The 19,085-nt window shown below is 50.1% G+C and overlaps 1 protein-coding gene and 1 long non-coding RNA gene across 5 annotated transcripts in view; both read right to left on the reverse strand.

Annotated features, from left to right (window-relative positions):
* SUFU (SUFU negative regulator of hedgehog signaling) overlaps positions 1-19,085 on the reverse strand; it is a 104,380-nt gene that overhangs the window by 17,615 nt on the left and 67,680 nt on the right. For 2 of the 3 annotated variants that reach the window (XM_084749085.1, XM_084749083.1), the window contains exons 7-8: positions 18,055-18,211; positions 16,225-16,336 (exon numbers count right to left, since the gene is read on the reverse strand). In XM_084749085.1, coding sequence (XP_084605211.1) covers positions 16,225-16,336; positions 18,055-18,211 — 269 coding nt within the window. The remainder of the gene's footprint in view (positions 1-16,224; positions 16,337-18,054; positions 18,212-19,085) is intronic. The other variant, XM_084749084.1, reaches the window with a different exon arrangement.
* Positions 6,088-9,587, reverse strand: LOC311590545. Of its 2 annotated transcripts, XR_014776909.1 has the most exons (3): positions 9,447-9,587; positions 7,655-9,348; positions 6,088-6,190 (listed from the first exon to the last, which is right to left on the reverse strand). It is a non-coding gene; the product is annotated as an uncharacterized lncRNA (long non-coding RNA). The 2 variants fall into 2 exon arrangements; XR_014776910.1 differs by having other exon boundaries at positions 6,088-9,348.

Consider the following 19,085-nt stretch of genomic DNA (forward strand, 5'->3'; position numbering starts at 1 on the left):
TTGGTGCACTGGGTGGCCGGATTAAAGGCAAGGAAAATCCCTCAAGGTTTTTGCTTCACTGAGGCATGTGGTGGTTCAGCCATCTTGCAAACTGCCTGTAATTCCCAACCCGCTGGCCTCTGGGCAGCCCAGTCGCTGAATCCATCTCCTCCTGGCAGCCTTTTGCATGCCTGAGGCTGCGTTCACAGCCTATCAACAGCCTCTTTTTCTTGGCTACGTGGCCCCAACTTTCAACTACATTCTTGACAAGGTTCTGAAATCCTCCATCCGTTCAAGTCACCCTCCCTTGGAGTCACTTGAACGCGTCAAAGCTACAGTGGCATGTCCGGAAGTGAAGTGGCATGTGAGGAAATGAATACAGTATGCAGTGTAACCAGTGCAGATCTCAGAGGCTTTGTGATCACTCTTATCTGGGGCAGTTTATTTCTATTAAAACTGTCATCAAACTGTCTTTCTTTGTAACCTCATCGTACCACCAATTCAAATGGCACTCCCGGTCAACGAAATGTTACTCAGGTTTTCTCCCACAGGCTACCCTCTCCTCTCCTGTCCAGTGTGCACTGTGGGTTGTCTGAAGCTAAGAATGGAAATCTACATCAGCTGGCTGGAGTTTCAGGCAGTTTGGATGATTCTGAACTTGACTCCGCACCCACCAGCTCAGCATCCCTTCCAGACTTTACATCACGGACATGACCAATGAACTTGCTGTCGCTGTTCTCAGTCCAGTCAGTGATTAAATCGAGATCAGACCTGGGCTGGGCAGAGGGACTGACAACACTGCTTTTTGGGTATATTCATCCAACCAGCTGTAAACAAATCCACCTTTACCATCACCCTTCTGTATGCTCTCTGGACATCTCCATCTTGCCTGTAAAGAGCATACCCAAGATGTCTGGCTGACTGCTTCCTCAGCAAGGCCATAGCAAGTCTTTCACTTATTAGCCTGACTCTCGCCTCTTGGGGTTGTTTCTCCAACAGCATTCAAAGCTCCTTCATGAATAATCTGGCCCAGAATTCTCCTGAGAGAGATACCAAGATCATTGGTGCTGGATGTGCAAGATACTCAACTTTTTTTTTTTTTTAAGTTTTTTTTGAGACAGGGTTTCTCTGTGTAGCCTTGGCTGTTCTAGACTCACTTTGTAGACCAGGCTGGCCTCAAACTCACAGCGATCTGCCTGCCTCTGCCTCCCAAGTGTTGTGATTAAAGGTGTGTGCCACCATTGCCTGGCCACATCCTCAACATTTATACGCTGCCAGTCTGTTGGCACCCATTGTCCCCCACTCCCTAGATGACCATGACTCGCACCTGCCAATTCTTTTGCTGTTCTGGAACACAATCTATGTGGCCTAAGATGTGCAAACATGGCTTTTGCCATGTGCGGCTCTTCTTGGGTGGAGAACCAATTGTTTTGAGATGGAAACAGAATACAACCGCAGTACGTTTTGCTTCCTGTCACTGCTCAATGTTACGCTGTCCAAACATAAGGCCTAGGTCATCTTCTTCTTGCTCCAAACAAATAGTCCTTTATGCTGGTCATAATTTGTCTTTCAAGACTCAGTTCTTGGAATTTTAACTCTGCTTTTAATTTTGGCTCTTTCTTTCTTAAAAATTTATTTACTTAATATATATGGATACTTTGTCTACATTACATCTACACACCAGAAAATTGCCTTAGATAGTTGTGAGCTGCCATGTGGGTGCTGGGAATTGAACTCAGGACCTTTGAAAGAGCAGTCAGTGTTCTTAACCATTGAGCCATCTCTCTAGCCTCATCTTTCTTTCTTATTTTTGGTTGAGACAAGGTTTCTCTGTGTATCCTTGGCTGTCCTGGACTCACTTTGTAGACCAGGCTGTTCTTGAACTCACAGAGATCCACCTGCCTGTACCTCCTGGGTGTTGGGATTAGAGGCGTGCGCCACTGCCCTGGGATTCTTTCTCTCTCTTCTTTCAATTTTTAAAAAATACCTACATTATGTGTTTAATTCTCTACAAACCTACCTACACTAGTATCTAGAGATATTATGCCTCCTTTGGGCTTTGAAGGGAACTATTCACAATAATACTGATACCACCTATTTATTTATATTTTTTAGTTTTTAGTTTTATGAGACAGGGTTTCTCTGTATAGCCTTGGCTGTCCTGGACTTTATTTGTAGACCAGGCTGGCCTCGAACTCAGAGACCTGCTTACCTCTGCCTCCCAAGTGCTGGGATTAAAGGGATGCATCACCACTGCTTGGCTCTACTACTTATTTTTATTTTATTTTAATTTTTTCGGGTTTTCTTGTTGTTTTGTTTTGCTTTTGTTTTTTCGAGATAGGGTTTCTCTGTGTAGCTTTGGCTAGCCTAAAATTGCTTTGCAGACCAGGCTGGCCTCAAACTCACAGCGATCTGCCTGCCTCTGCCTCCCAAGTGCTGGGGATTAAAGGCGTGCACCACCACACCCGGCTTTTTTTTTTTTTTCTGAGACAGAGTATCCCTACACAGTCTTGGCTGTTCTGGACTTTATTTGTAGACCAGGCCAGCCTCGAACTGAGAGATCTGCCTGCCTTTGCCTCCTAAGTGCTAGGATTAAAGGTGTGTGTCACCACTGCCCAGCTCTACTGCTTAGTTTTAAAATTGATTACTGTGTGGTGTGGGTGAGCGGTGCACGTGTGGAGGTTAGATGACGACGCTATGGAGGCAGTTCTCTCCTTCCACCTTTACCTGAGTTCTGGTGCATGGCCAGCACTTTTACTCGCTGAGCCACTTTTACTGAGTGCAGACAATGGTACCTCATCCTGTGCCAAGCTCTTCATACATGTCACTTCCTTTAGTTTTCACAACAACTCTACTAGTAGGAGTTACTTCCCTCACCTTAAAGATGAAGAAACGGAAACCTAGAGACTTAGGTAACAAGCCCCGAGTCATGAAATGCGCAGATAAACGCTGATGCGAAATTTCAGCTCTTCTTGATACCAGGAAGTCTCCTACCTCAGGGATGGGGAAATGGCTCAGTTGGTAAAGCACTGTGCTCACTCGAGTTCAGAGCCCCGGCACCCATGTGAAAGCTGGGCATAGAGAAGTAGAGAGGTGGCCTGGTGGTTAGAGCACGTACTGCTCCTACAGAGGGTTTGGATTCCCAGCACCCCATGGTGGCTCGAAAAAGCCTGTAACTCCAGTTCCAGGTTTTGGATGCTCTTCTGCGTTCATGTGGGACACAATCATGCAGGCTTACACACATACACATTTAAAACAACCTTCAAAAGCTGGCATAGGCAGCAGGTGTCTGCAACTCTAGCACTGGGCAGCATGCTAGAGACAGATGGAGCCCTGGAGCTTCATAGCTAGGCTAGTCAGTCTGTAAACTCAGGGTTCAGGGGGAGATCCTGTCTCAAGAAATAAGATGGGGAGGGATAGAGGACAAACACCCAGAGTCTACCTCTAGCCTCCACAGGCACACATACATGTGCATACTCTCTCATGCACACATACATTCTCTTACATACACCACCTCCAACCTTATTAAATGAAGTCCAGTTATGTAGGCAAGGTTGGCCTGGAACTACCTGTGCAGTCTAGGCTAGCCTCAGCTTTGCAATCCTCCTGGCCTCTGTCTCTCAAGCACTGGGATTACAGACCTGTGCCATTTTCCCTGAGCTCTTAAGAGAACTGCCTTCCTGGAAATACAAGACTGCCTCTCAAATTTTTATTTTAAGAGATGCTTCTGGAAAAATAGATACAGCAGGGCTAGATTTAATGTGCTGCCTCTTGGATCAGTGGTTCACAGACGCTGGCATTTTGGACTGAGGACTACAGAGGAAAAACGAACTGGTTTCATTTTGTGTAAGACAGCATTTTCCCAACCTCTGTCAAGAATTCCCTTTCCGATGAACACCAAAATCCCCTGAGGCTGTGAGGATGGCCTCTAGGGACCAGTGGCCAGGTGCTACTCTGACAGGGCTCTGGGTTCCCCCGCCCTAGCTCTGCCCTGCCCAGCTGCATCTAAGGCCATGCCAGACCTAGCTCATCACACTTCCTGATGGTTAGGGGTTGAGCCACACTGAGTCCCTCACTCTAACTGAGGGGCTATGAGCGGACTTCCCACTGTTCACCACCATACTCATCAGACTCCAAAAAAGCTAAACTTCCCCCAGGGCTTGCCTTTGAGGCTACTGTGTTTTTACCTGGAATGCGTCATAAGTCTTCCCAAGGGCAGGCAAGCTGTGACAGCTCACAACAGTCAACAGTCTTTCTTCTTTCCTTTTTTTTTTTTCCCCCTGAGATGGGACTATCACCACTGTAGCCCTGCATGGCCTTGAACTTAAATCACCTTGGGTAACCTCTCCTGGCTTTCTGCTGAATTTACAGGTATGTGCCAGCAGGCTGTTTCCTCCTCTAAAGCGTAGGGCCAAATGGTCCTACAAGGCTCACTACCACAGTTCGCAGTACTCCAGAATCTTCTCATCTGTCATCTGTTAGCTGGTTCTTCTATGTCTTCCAGTTTCAGTGTGTGTACTGCCAGAGCAAATGGGGTGGAGGGTTCTGATATATTCCTTGATTCTGTAACCTATATTGGCCCGAAACCCACACCAGTCTTCCTGTCTCACCCTCCCAGTGCTAGGATCACAGCAATTAAAAAAAAAAAAGGGCTGGAGAGATGGCTCAATGGTTAAGAGCACTGTCTGCTCCTCCAGAGGTCCTGAGTTCAATTCCCAGCAACCACATGGTGGCTCACAACCATTTATAATGTGATCTGATGCCCTCTTCTGGCCTGCAGATATACATGCAGGCAGAGCACTGTATACATAATAAATAAATAAATAAATAAATAAATAAAAGCTGGGCAGTGGTGGCGCATGCCTTTAATCCCAGCGCTTTGGAGGCAGAGGCAGCTGAATCACCATGAGTTCGAGGCCGAGGCCAGCCTGGTCTACAAAGCGAGTCCAAGACAGCCAGGACTACACAGAGAAACTCTGTCTCAAAAAACAAAACAAACAAACAAAAAATCCTGGTGTTTTGGGGCTGGAGAGATGGCTCAGAGGTTAAAAGCACTGGCTGCTCTTCCAGAGGTCATGAGTTCAATTCCCAGAAAACACATGGTGGATCACAACCATCTATAATGTGATCTGATACCCTCCTCTGGCCTGCGGGTGTACACGCAGGCAGAACTCTGTATACATAATAAATAATAAATCTTTTTTAAAAGTTTATTTATTTTTGGTTTTTTGAGACAGGGTTTCTCTGTGTAGCCCTGGCTGTCCTGGACTCACTTTGTAGACCAGGCTGGCTTCGAATTCACAGCAATCCACCAGCCTCTGCCTCCTGAGTGCCAGGATTAAAGGCGTGCACCAGCACACCCAACTAAACAGTTTACTTTTATTTGAGCATGCACACATATATACACATGTGCACACAGGTCATGTGACACTGTGGACATCAGAAGACAACCCTCCAATGTGAGCCTCAGAGATGGGAGTCAGGCCACCTTAACCTTTGAGACTGGGTCTTTTGAACCTAGAGCTCAGACTTGGCTACACTAGAGGGCCAGTGAGCTCCAGGGAGCTGCCTGCAGCAGGAGTTACTGACGTGTACTATGCCTGGCTTTTCATATGGGTGCTGGGATCTGAATGCAGGTCCTTGGATTCACTCAGTAAGTACTGACTGATCCATTGCCCTATCCCAATACTTTTAAAATCATATGTTTACTTATTTATTGTATGTGTGTGTGTGCTTGTTGCATGTATCCATGTATGGAGGTCAGAGGACAACTTGCAGACGTCAGTTCTCTCCTTCTACCATGTCGGTCCTGGGACTGAACTCATGTGTCAGGCTTGGGATTAAGCAGTTTTACTTGCTAAGCCATTTCACAGGTCACACGTGCACACACACACACATACACACACACACACACACACACACACACACACACACACATTTAGAAGTGGGGAGACAGGGTCTCACATGTAGTCCTGACTGTCCTGGAGCTTGCTATGAAGACCAAGCTGATCAACTCACAGAGATCACCTTCCTCGTGTCCTGTAGGGGTCCCTGTGTGTGTGTGTGTGTGTGTGTGTGTGTGTGTGTGTGTGTGTGTGTTTTCCTTTCTTTCTTTTTCTTTTTTTTTAGACATGGTTTCATTGTGCAATGCTGGCTGTCCTGAAACTTGCTCAGTAGACTAGGCCGGCCTCAAACTCAGAGTTCTGCCTGCCTCTGCCTCCCGAGTTGTGAAACTAAAGGTGTGTACCACAATGGCCCTGCAAAAATTTTGACATTAAAAAAAATTTTATGTGATAAGGGTTTGCCTGAATGCATGTCTGTGTAGCATTTGCATGCAGTATCTGTGGAGGGCAGAAGGAGGCATCAGATCCCCCTGGGCTAGAGTTACAAGTCAATTGTGAGCCACCATGTGTGTGCGTGTGTGTGTGTGGGCAGGGAGGGGCGCTAGGAACTGAACCTGGGTCCTCTGGAAGAGTAGCCAGGGCTCTTAACCACAGAGCCAGCATTCCTTATTTAGGTTTTATGTATGGGCTCCCCACTATGGAAGCTGAGCTCTGAGCTTTCTTTCATCCACTCTCTTCTTTGAAAAGTAATCCCCTGGCGCCTTTGTGTGGCCACAGTAAATGTTCCCATGATTGATTACATCAATCTCACTGCCAGACCATGAAGTACAACCTAAGGAAGGGGGCCATTCCTTCAGCCAGTCAGCAGCAGCAGGGCAGGGCTGAGGGAGAGCAGTTTCCTGCAGGGTAGAAAAGAGGCAAGAAGACAGACAAGGCTCCCTCTCACTCGGTTCTGTCTTTTCTTTGGACATAACTGTGTGTGATTACTTTCGACACTCGAGAAGAGCAGGGCACACACATGCTAGTCAGGTGGTGCACCGCAAGCTCAGTTGCTTTACTCTTTATAACAGCTCTTAACTTCGGGTCCCCGGCTTCAACCTCCTTCCTTTTTCTTTGTTTGGCTTTTCAAGATGTGGGGGAAGGGGGGGGTTCCTCTGTGTAGCCCTGGCTGTCCTGGAACTCTCTCTGCAGACCAGGCTGGCTTGGACTGTGGCATCCACCTGCCTCCGCCTTCATGTTGCTTGCCTTCTGTCCTTGCTGCACATCTGCCATCTTGAACCATGTGTGACCTTGGTCCTGACTCCTGTTGCCTCCTCATGTTGGAGTCTGAGCTGGTTAGGTTAGGTTTGTTTTGTTCTGTTTCTGTCAATTTGACACAAGCTGGAGTTACCTGAGCAGAGGTTGGAATCTCAGCGTAGACAGTCAGGCTGGCCTGTAGGCACGTCTGGGGGACATTTTCTTGATTAATGATTGATGTGGTGTGAGAGGGCCCAGTCCACTGTCTCTCCCACACAGAAGGTTCTGGGCTGTGTAAGAAAGCAGACTGAGCAAGCCATGGTGGAGAGCAAGCCAATGAGCAGCATCCGCCTCGGCCTGCTTCAGTTCCTCCCACCAGGCTCTGGCCTTGAGCTCCTGCTGACACTCCTCTCACGGATGGGCTATGACATGGAAGTGTAAGATAAAATAAACCATCCCTTCCCACCCCAGGTCCTTGCTTTTGGTTGTGGTCTTTTTTTTTTTTTTTTTTTTTTTTTTCTCTCCTTAAAGACAGGGTTTCTCTCTTGGCTGTCCTAGACTTGCTTTGTAGACCAGGCTGGCTTTGAACTCACAGCCTCTGCCTCTAGAGTGCTGGGATTAAAGATATGCACCACTGCTGCTAGCATTGGTTGTGGTCACAATCAGAACAACAGAAAATGAACTAAGACAGAGCCCTCCTCACGCCTCGCCTGCCGTCCTCACTCACAGTGAGGGATATGAGAGCAGATTTCACTTGTTTGCTTAGCATGTTTACGCCAGCAAAATGGCTCCCACTCACCTGTACCTTCTTGGGGTTCCAACCAAAGGAAAATGCCAGCTTCTTTCAGATGGTCAGTTTTTATCTTTTTTCACCTTTTCTGTTTTAGTTTTTCATTTATTTTTCTTTTGAAATTTTTTAATTCATTAAATTACACCTGCCACATTCATTCATTCATTCATTCATTCATGTGTGCAGGTATGTCTGTGAACCATGAGCATGCTTGGTGCCAGCAGAGACCAGAAGGGAGCATCAGATCCCCTAGAATTAAAGTTCCGGAGGGTTGTTGTGAGCCACCATGTGGGGCTGGAAAACAAACCTAGAGTCTCTGAAGAGTAACACATGCTATTAACCGCTGAGCCATTTCTACAGCCCTCTTATAGTTTTGTGTGTGTGTGTGTGTGTGTGTGTGTGTGTGTGTGTGTGTGTGTGTGTGTACTATGTATGTATATGCATACATGTTTGGAAGTCAGAGGACAACTTGTAGGAGTCAGTTCTCTCCCTCCACCAAGTGGATCTCAGGGATCCAACTCAGGTCATCAAGCTCAGTGGCAAACGCCCTTACCTGCTGAACCTTATCATCCTCCTCCTCCTCCTCATCATCATCATTTTGTGGGTTTATTTTTGTTTTTCAGAACAGTATTTCTCTGTGTAGCTCTGGCTGTCCTGGATCTCAGAGCTCTGCCTGCATAGGATCAAAGGTGTGTGCCACCACTTCTTGGCTCTTTTTTTTTTTTTTTTTGAGACAGGGTCTCTCTGTGTAGCCCTGTGTCCTGGAACTCACTATGTATACTAGGCTAGCATTGAACTCACACAGATCCATATGCCCCTGCCTCCTGAGTGCTGAGATTAAAGGTATATGCCACTATCTGGCTTTTTTTTTTAAATGAAGCAGGGTCTCGCTGTATATATAGATAGCCCAGTCTAGAACTTCAGACTCTCCTGGCTCAGTATCTCACCTGCTAGGGTTCCAGGTGTGTGCCACCAAGTCCAGCTGTCTCCATTTGCAGGTGTGCACAGTGGGTGGGCAGCACGGAGGGCCACACCCAGACCGCTGCTTACTCCTAGTGCCTCAACTCTACACAGACTGATTAACTGATATTGACACAGTGTCTATTTAGCCCTGGCTGCCCTGAGCTCCCTATGTAACCCAGGCTTTCTTAAACTTGCAGCAATCCTCCTGCCTCTGCTCCCCAAGTGCTAGGATTCTAGGTGTATACTTCCATGTCCTGGCTTCTCTCTATATTTATGACACCAAGGCAGCAGAGCTGCAGCGTGCGCAGGGGGGAGGGGGAGCAGCAGCCCACACACGGGACACATAGTAACTGCCACTCAGCCCAAGAAGTCACTCTCAAGCCCAGGGTTGTGCGTGTGGTGAGAGCCGAGGGCTACTCTCCAGGATGGTGGTTATGCCCTGGCAACTCAGAAATGGACCTAATTCTTCCATTCATTCAGCCTTTATCACCTGTAATATAACATATTCTAGATTACCCTTCTCACTGCATAAGGTGGCTTCTCACATACCCTGGCACACCTTTTCACATGCCCTGGCACACCTTTTCACATACCCTGGCACACCCTGGCACACCTTTTCACATACCCTGGCACACCTTCTCACATACCCTGGCACATCTTTTCACATACCCTGGCACACCTTCTCACATGCCCTGGCACACCTTTTCACATGCCCTGGCACACCTTTTCACATACCCTGGCACACCTTTTCACATACCCTGGCACACCTTCTCACATACCCTGGCACACCTTCTCACATACCCTGGCACACCTTCTCACATACCCTGGCACACCTTTTCACATGCCCTGGCACATCTTTTCACATGCCCTGGCACACCTTTTCACATGCCCTGGCACACCTTTTCACATACCCTGGCACACCTTTTCACATGCCCTGGCACACCTTCTCACATACCCTGGCACACCTTTTCACATACCCTGGCACACCTTCTCACATGCCCTGGCACACCTTTTCACATACCCTGGCACACCTTTTCACATGCCCTGGCACACCTTCTCACATACCCTGGCACACCTTCTCACATACCCTGGCACACCTTCTCACATACCCTGGCACACCTTTTCACATACCCTGGCACACCTTCTCACATACCCTGGCACACCTTCTCACATACCCTGGCACACCTTCTCACATACCCTGGCACACCTTTTCACATACCCTGGCACACCTTCTCACATGCCCTGGCACACCTTCTCACATGCCCTGGCACACCTTTTCACATACCCTGGCACACCTTCTCACATGCCCTGGCATACCTTCTCACATACCCTGGCACACCTTCTCACATGCCCTGGCACACCTTCTCACATACCCTGGCACACCTTCTCACATACCCTGGCACACCTTTTCACATACCCTGGCACACCTTTTCACATGCCCTGGCACACCTTCTCACATGCCCTGGCACACCTTTTCACATACCCTGGCACACCTTCTCACATACCCTGGCACACCTTTTCACATACCCTGGCACACCTTCTCACATACCCTGGCACACCTTTTCACATACCCTGGCACATCTTTTCATTCTAGTGTCAAGACAAGACTCCTGACTTCCAGTCTGGGCGGTTTATGGCACATGCTCTAGTCGCCCTACCTTCCTGGCAGAACCTAATCTATATTTCTCTCCACTCTGGATTCTCCAAATTCACCTAAACAGCTCCAGCTATTTTCTATCCATGGCAACAGAGCTAGGGAGAACAACCAAGCAGCCGAGATTCCTGTTGGCCACAACCCTCATCCTGTGACAGTCATGACGTCTGCACTAGCCACATGACTTGAGGCCTTCTCCTTGGGGACACCTGGAAGCAGGACATGGGGCTTGGTGACAAATCAGAACTGAAGTACAATTGGCTGGTGGAGCCAAGCCCCACCTCTGGCTCTGGCGTTTTGCCTGGGAGACGATCCCTATTGCTTTATGATTGCTGACAGAAGCTCTGGACCTTCCAGGGAAAGAGCCACTTGGAGGCCCTCCCTTCAGGGCAGGATTGGGAAAGGGTGTGAGGTGGAGGGACGCGCGGGGCTGTGTATCACTGTCAAGCTGACAGACTCTCTGACAGGCTGAGATCAGCACCACAAGACCAACAGTACTGTTGGTAAGTGCCACCAAGCAAAGATGAAAGGTAATATTTTAGGCAGGCACAATCCACAAATGGAACGTGAGGAGGGTAAAAGGGCAAAGGCAGGCGGGACAACAGCACTAAGCTTCGGAGGCTTCTTTAACCATCCGTCAACGGCTATGAGTGCCAGGGACTCCATCCCAGTCTGGCCCCACTGGCTTGTGATCTTAAGTGAGCCCACTCTACCCCAAGCCCCTGGCTTTCCTCTCTCTGAGACACTGAGTCACTTCCTTTCCTCAGCTCTCACCTTTGACCCTTCCTTTTCCTTCCCTGCAGAAGTGACTCACTGTTGAAGTGTTGGGTGACACTGAGGAGCAAGGATGGATGATAAAAATATTCCTGATTGTGCAACTTGAGGGAGGCGTGCAGCACCTAGACTCAAAGCACCATCAAGCAAGCCTGAATGATGGCCACGGCTTTGTCTCTTTGGAGAGATGGAGCCAAGACCAGCGTCAAAACATAAGCTGGCCTACGTCAGCTCGGCTGGACCTGTTTCCCTTGCCCTGTCAAGTGTTTTCTAAGCAAGGCAGTACAGACGTTCAGCATGACAATCTGGTTCATGGTGAGGGAGCCAAAGACAGACCCTGCTCCAGGAGGCAGTGAGAGGGCAGGCCCTGGCCCTTCCCACTGTCAGCTCTGGAGGGCATGGTGGAGGCCTGAGAGCAGGGTTATTTCTTTCTGGGCTTGCTTTCCAGTGTAAACGACTGGACTTTGCCAGGATTGGAACTGTGAGTGAAGCCACCGTGACAGAGTGGCTCCAGGCTGTCTACTGCCCTAACACACAACCCTGACAGTGGGGTCATCCAAATCTGTCCCATGTGCAAAGTGGCACCACAAGCAACCGGCTTCCTTCCTAGGTGGAAACGGCACCTTCCTTCACCCAAATCCACTGGCGGGACGGATAAAACCAGATACTTTCCTCTAACTGTGCCTCATGGGCCCCATAGGCTGAGCAAAACAAAAACGTTTTCTCTAAAGAATAACCCCCCTGGCCAGGTCACAAACCCACTCAAGATGGGAGTGAAAGGCAGCAAAGTCACCCCACCTAAAGGCCACACAAATGGGAGCAGAGACCTGCACAGAGGCGAAGAGAAGAACAGGTGAGTGTGGCTCTTACCTGCAAGCCAGCTACTCGGGAGGCTGAGGAAGAGGCACAGCCCTGAGTTGAAGCTACCCTGGGCTACTGGCTACCTGTGAATGCCAGGGCAGCCTGGGCTAAAGAGTGAGACCCCCATCTTAAACAGGAATAAATATGAATAAATAGATAAGTAGAAATAGATAAAAAGAAAGGGAAGAAGAAAGGAAGGGAAGAGAGAGAGAGTGAGAGAGAGGAGTGTGTGTGTGTGTGTGTGTGTGTGTGTGTGTGTGTGTGTGTGTGTGTGTTTGGGAATCTTAGAGATGGAATATTATAATAGGATAATTCATGCTATGAAACCATCATTCTTCAGAAAATTAAGGGGGAAGCATCTTCTTAAACTTCTGGTGCTATTCGATATGAATAAGGGGCCTGGCTGAGAAGTGATGCTAAGCTTGCTTTTGAGAGGCCCTTTGACTCTCCAAGAGCCTTCTCTCTCTAACACACTTGTGTACACACATGCTGCCTGCTCCTCTTTGGGAAGAGGCAAGACCCAGAGTTGCTTATGGAACTCTCCTCCTCAGTGAGCCACTGGCTATGTGAGGAGAGGGCACTGGAAGCGCAGCTTATAGACACAGACCTCCCCATGCGTGCACACACCTGACCACACATGCCTGTGTCACCATCACCATAGACAGGCTGGGGAGCTAAGCTAGCCTCTGGCTGACCAGGGAACCTCAGGCAGAGAAGGTGTCCAGTGACTCCCACCCTGGAGCGCCACAAAAGTTGGCAGGCAGAGCTCTAGGCCCAGCTGTCCTCATGTGCCACAAAGGGCAGCTTCCCAAACTCACCCAAGCAGGCAGTGGGAAGGGAGGCGCCAGCACGCCGAAGGAGGCTTTTCTCAACCGATCATCTTGGGAAAAGGCAGATACAAATTTCATGGCTGGAATGCAAGGGTTGTTGTGAAATGCTGAAGACGCCCCAAAGAGGGCCCAGGACTCTCCTTCCAGGAAGGCAGTGGGGGGAGGGCTGGCAAAGGCTGGTGGGACAACAGGTTACCCGGAGGGGCTGCCTTTCTGGGAAGCAGGAAATAGGGCTCCAGAAAGAAAGAAATCCCCTGGCCCTGAGGTGGGAGATGAGCCAGAGAGAAGAGAGAGGCTTAGGCTTGTTTCTGAGGAAGAAAACGAGGCCTGTGTCAAAAAGTAATTCTGCCATAAATGAGCCAGTCATGACAAAGCTCTTTCTTTCTAGAGCACCGAGGTTAATGAGAGGTCCTTACAGCTAACTAAGCCTGGTAATCTGCTAGTGTGGACCTAGCCTGCCCTTGGTGTCATGTGAGAGCTTGTCCCTATTCCTGCCACAACCAGTTCATTGCCTGAGTTCCCCAGTAAGGTCAGTATTATCTCAAGAGACGTGGCCTGCATGGTCCTCACAGGTCCCTGAGCACAGGGCAAGAAAGACTGCACTTGATAAGCTTGCTCTCAGCTACTCATCAGCTCCCTAGGTCTCAACTTCTGTAAAAGGAAAACATAAGATTGTCTACTTCACACACAGCGGCCACGAGGATGAGGCACATTAATATTGGAATGAACTGCCAGCTGCTACGGATGTATGAAATTAGCAAGTGTCCAATTCCCCAAGTAGGCCAGGACCCAGTTGCTGATGCCCAGCCTGGTCAGCTGTTCTAAACCAATCCATCTCTGTAACCTCCTAGATCATATCCAGACCCACAAAGACCCATGCATCAGAATGGCCAGCCTGAAGTCCTGACCAAGGCAGAACTGGACAGGCAGACAAAATAGAGCCCATGCTGTGATGGCAGCTTCCCAGAGGGAGAAGGGCAAACACTGGTGCCAGCACATTTGGGACTGGCTTTCTCTGTCACGATCTTTATGGTGCGCCTGAAACGAGGTCAGGTCCCAGAGTGGGCAGCACAGATATTACAATGTGCTTGCTAATCTCGGCTGAGCTGGAGTTGTTGAGCCTGAGACAACAGACAGCTGGGCTCTGGGAGACTGGGCGTGCTGGGGGTGGGCTTAGCCAGGAAGCGAGGAGGGTGAACTACTGCTTGCTAACAAGCTGGTAACCGGGACCAAGAGCCTCAGAGAAGTTCTGACCCCTTCACATGTCAGACTTCAGCGCCTCAGGGACCTGACTGGGCATGGAGCTGCAGGGCGGGCAGATGAGTCCAGAGGGCTAGCACTTCTGATCCTTCTCACCCGCCTCTGTGTACCAGCCAAGGGAGGGCAAAGAGTTGGGGCAAAGGGACGAAGCCTCTGCCAAGTGTCCCGCCTGCCGCCGTACTGCTGAGTTGTGTCTACAGGAACAGAGAGCCCAGTCTGTGCCCCTCGTGGTGTCTAGGGGCACACCAGTCAGACGTATAAACAAGTCAGGGAATGAGATATCAGGCATGTCTCAGGACAGAGAGGGAACAAGGGCCGTCTCCTCAAGAGCTCTGTCAGAAGTCTTGGCCTTTGTTGAGAGGTGGGAGGGACATCTGGAAGGTGACTGTCTTTGAATTTGTGGCAAACCACTCAAGGCTACAAGCCCACTAGTAGCTCTGGACTGCCACCAGTGCCAAGGAAGCCCAGGGCAAGAAGCCATACTCAGGGCTTAGGGAGGCGTACAGGCCTGGGTCAGGGTCCAGACTGCAGGTAGAAAGCTTCTAGATGCTCCACGATGCAGCTTGGCTATCTGCAACGGCCTGAGCAAAACCCAGGTGGCTTAAGAAAGCTTGGCTTGCCAGGCGGTGGTGGTGCACACCTTTAATCCCAGCACTTGGGAGGCAGAGGCAGGCAGATCTTTTTGAGTTTGAAGCCAGCTTGGTCTACAAAGTGAGTCCAGGACAGCCGAGGCTATCGTAGAGAAACCCTGTCTCAAAAAACAAAAACAAAAAACAAAGTTTGGCTTGCAGCTAAAGTGGCACTGGAAGCCTCTCTGTGCTGTTAGCGAGCTCAGTTCTTCTAGCTTCTGGAAGGCAGGTACACCAGGTCAGGCACACTGCATGGAAGTGAGCCCAGAGTAACCCTCTCAACATCATCACTGGCTCCCAGGAAGCGTCCTCAGTGCAGCCAGGCCTCCCCTCCTCAATGCCTTCAGCAGCTTCCTGTGCTAGTTACACTTCTAGGACCCGTTCCTGGCCCTCTGCCTCCACCACAAGCTGCCTACCCCAGAAGATGCCATCGCTCCTGTCACGTGCCGCACCACTGCTCTTTCCCAGGACTCTGAATTGGCAGCTGGAGCCTGACTCCAAAGCTGTGGTCATTTTTAACACACAGTGTGTACAGTCAGACTGTGCATACTATGAACACATCACTGTTTCATTCATGTTCCCCAAAAGGAAGGCCCTGTGCATCCCAGATGGCCCCCAGGGCTTTTTCGCCACAGTAAGGACTTTTAGAAGGCAGACAAATCACCCTAGTCTTGCTGGGTTGGCCCAGCTCCTTTTTCACCCAAGACCCACCAATTTCCTCCCGGGTAGGCAAGGTTCTTGCTTTGAGCTGCCAGCACCTAGGCATCCCCTGCCTGATGAGAAGAAGGGGCTCCCGGCTCCAGCCTTGCTCACCACTTGCCTCCTAACAAAGAAAGAGGTGGGCAGGAAGGAGACCTGACCTCTGGGCTGGGCTGGTTTCTCCCGAGGACTACAGGACCCTTAGACAGGCAGCAGAGCCTGCAGAGGACTTTGCTTCCCTTCTCTGGGCCCCAGGAAAGGCAGGCAGGAAGGAGGGCCTCCGCAGCAGCCATGCAGTACAGGGCCGGCCAGACAAGGAGGTCCCTGGGGTTGCTGCTATCAGCCAGAGCCCAGGCTCCAGGAAGGAAGGAAGGGCAACTCTGACCCAGAGTGAGATAAGGAGGGGACTGGCTTAGCACAATGGGCTCCCACAAGACTGAGAGGCCCCCAGTCAGATCTTGCCCCGACCTGGACTCTCCCCTGTTCACACAGCCCATGTAAATATTTACTGCTGCTTATGTTCATGGTCTGCAGAGTCCCCTTTGTGGTCTTTTCCTACAATCCACAGGTTTATGTACCCAGGACCAGGGCTGCCCTTAAACCCAGAGACTGTGGGTCCAGCCAACAAGAATCATGTGCACTGTTCTCTCTCATGCAGCCCTCAGGGACAGTCCTCTTGTCCTAGCCTTGGAACACAGACACTTACGGGGGCCGGTCATGGGTGAGGCCATTTTGTCGCTGAGGGTTAATTGGTGGAAGGACAGGTTTGCTGTTGATCTCGAGTCCTCTCCTCAGGGTCTCCCGGATCTGCTCTGTGTCTGCAATGAGATTACAAAGTTGCCTGATGGCCCTTTGGGCTCCCAGCAGCCCCTTTCCCCAGCTTCTTCTAGAGCCTAGTAGAGCAGTATGCTGGTGAAAGGCTGGGCAAGGTGGTGCACACCAGGAATCCTAGCACTAGGGGGCTGTAACAGGAGTTTGACAAGTTTGAGAGCAGCTTGGGTGGGCTACACACAATAGGACACTGCGTCCAAATAAAGGAAGAAAGGAGGAAAGAGGTGGTGGGCGGGCAGTACTAGTGGGGCTGGCATGACCACCAACTTTGCTGTGTGACCTGTTATTGTACAATGAATTATCTTTACGATTAAAACCAAAACAGTGCTGGGCATAGTGGTGCGTGTTTCCCAGCGCTGGGAGTTTGAGGCAGGAAATTAGAGGCCAGCATATGCTGCAGAGAGGGGGGAGGGAGAGCATGTCTGAAAAATAAACAATAAATAAGATAGTAATGACGACCACAGCTGTGGACACACTGGCAAACTCTCTAAGCTACTCTTTTGCCAACAGCAACCAGATGTGAGCCCCCCTGACCCCTGCAGGAAAGAAAAGGGCTCAGATCCTTGCACTAGGAGTTTAAGTTGTCTTTTTTAGTTTTTTGAGACAGGGTTTCTGTGTGACCTTAGCTGTCCTTGGACTCACTTTGTAGACCAGGCTGGCCTCGATCTCACAGAGATCCACCTGCCTCTGCCTCCTGGGTGCTAGAATTGAAGGCATGTGCTACCACCCCTGGCTCTTCAGAAACCTTTTCACACATATGGCATGGAGTGTGGACAATCTGTGCTGAACTTCTACCCCAGCACCAAAAAATAAAGACACAAGAAAGCTGTGTCACAGTGCTTCTGGAAACCTAACACCATGGAGGTTGGGGGCAGGATCAGGAATTCAAGGTCATCCCTGGGGGCACAGTAAGTTGGAAGTTAGCCTAGGCTCCATGAGACCCAGTCTCAAAAGCAAAACAAGCCAGGTATTTTATGCAGGCCCAAAGGCATCTTAATCTTTGATAAATGAAAAGGCAGAAGAACTGAGACAGGAGGGAGACAGGACGCCTCAAACATACATGTGTGCAAATGGCTGGTTTTCCTTTGGCCTTAGCCAGGGGCAGCCTTAGGAATAGCAAAACAAACAAACAAACAAGCAAACAAAAAACCCCACAAGTACTTCTGTAGCCAAGACCAGCATGGGGAGTGTCCAACAGGGTGACTACATCCTCCTTCTCCAGGACCTTACCCAGAGGCAGTGGGAGCAGGGTGCCCTGCCACAGGCTCTTGAACTGCAGGGTAGGCCAGTGTGGGGGCCTCACACTCACGTCATTCTCATCAAGAGCCCAGGAAGGTCCAAGGAGAGCTCCTCAGGTTTGGCATGACCTTCAGGCCAGAGCTGGTAGCCATGCCAGTTCTGTGGGTCATGGGCATTTGCTGTCCTGTCTTTGGGTGGACTGTGGACCTTTGCTATTAACTATTGCAGAGTTCCCACTCACAGCAATGAGCTCAGAGTCTGAGGAGCGGAGTGTACACATGGTTGCCACTGGTGTGTCTGAAACACACACAGGAAACAGCTACAAACAGGCCAATAATGCTTATATAGTTCACTCACATTGGAAAAATTCATTTGTTAGAAAATAGACCAGAGCGGGCGGCTGTTTGCTTAGAGACTTGTCCTAGGGAGCCTGGAAGGCGAGCAGGGAAGGCAGGGGAGCCCCAACCTTTGCCAGAGAGCCTCCGGGGCTGTGTGCCCAGGCAGATGCTCCGGCTATCCTCATCGTCCTCCGGAGGCCGGCTTAGGTCATCCCAGGCACACTTGGCACTGACACCACTCAGGTTAGAACCATCTGTCTCGATGCCTTTGTCAACTCTCTCCTGCTTGAAAAGAACCAAAGAGTCAGAGTTCCTTCAGAGAACTGGTGCCCAGCGTCACCACCCCAGCCCAGCCACTATTAGCCCCATAGGCACGGAGCATGGACGGCGCTGTAAGATCAGGGTCTCTGTGATCTTGTTCTCTGGCTACACGTACTGTGGCTTCTGCCAGCCACTGGGAGCAGGATTAGGGGAAGCTAGGAAGAGTGGACATGCCGTGGACACTTCCTTCCCATCAGCCTACAGCACAAAGGCCTTTGTGCTTCTTTCAGTCCTGTTGGACAGTCCTAACCCTCTGGCCCTCAGAGCTGATGGAACAAAGACAAGATCCATTTCTCTCAGGAAAGGCGGAAACCTTCCCTTCTTCCTGCTCTTCCAACAATGACCATACCCCACCCCAACCCTCTACCTACCCCTACAGGAGTTAGGGTGTAAGCCTGCCCTGACTTGGGAACCCATACCTGCAGTTCCTCATCTTAACAGCTAGAGGGGGCCATCACTCCAGAGCAGAAGAGCTCCCTGACCATAGGTGCCAGCTAACTTTGGCAAAGGGCTCTGGATGAGGTTCCTTTCCAACCCCTAGGCTGAAATGGGGGTCTGGGGGGCAGTGGCCGCTACACACTTCTCCCATGGGCCCTGCCTTTGTGTAGACATTGGCACGCTCAGTCTAAACTGTCTCCAAATGGCCTCAAGGAAGAGTTGTACTCAAAACATCCCTGGATTTTCTGGTGCTGGGCTTTGGATCAAAGGTCGTCTGGAAGATTCTAGCAACCCTGCCCGTGAACAGCCATGCAGGCCAAGTATAGCTGCTGTGACTAAACACCTCCAAAGCTGTGCCAGCCGCCCCTCTGCAGGGCTCCCAGACAAGGCCACTGTCTTT

The sequence above is a fragment of the Acomys minous genome (genome assembly GCF_964271855.1).
Source record: "Acomys minous genome assembly, chromosome: 2".
NCBI lineage: Eukaryota > Metazoa > Chordata > Mammalia > Rodentia > Muridae > Acomys > Acomys minous.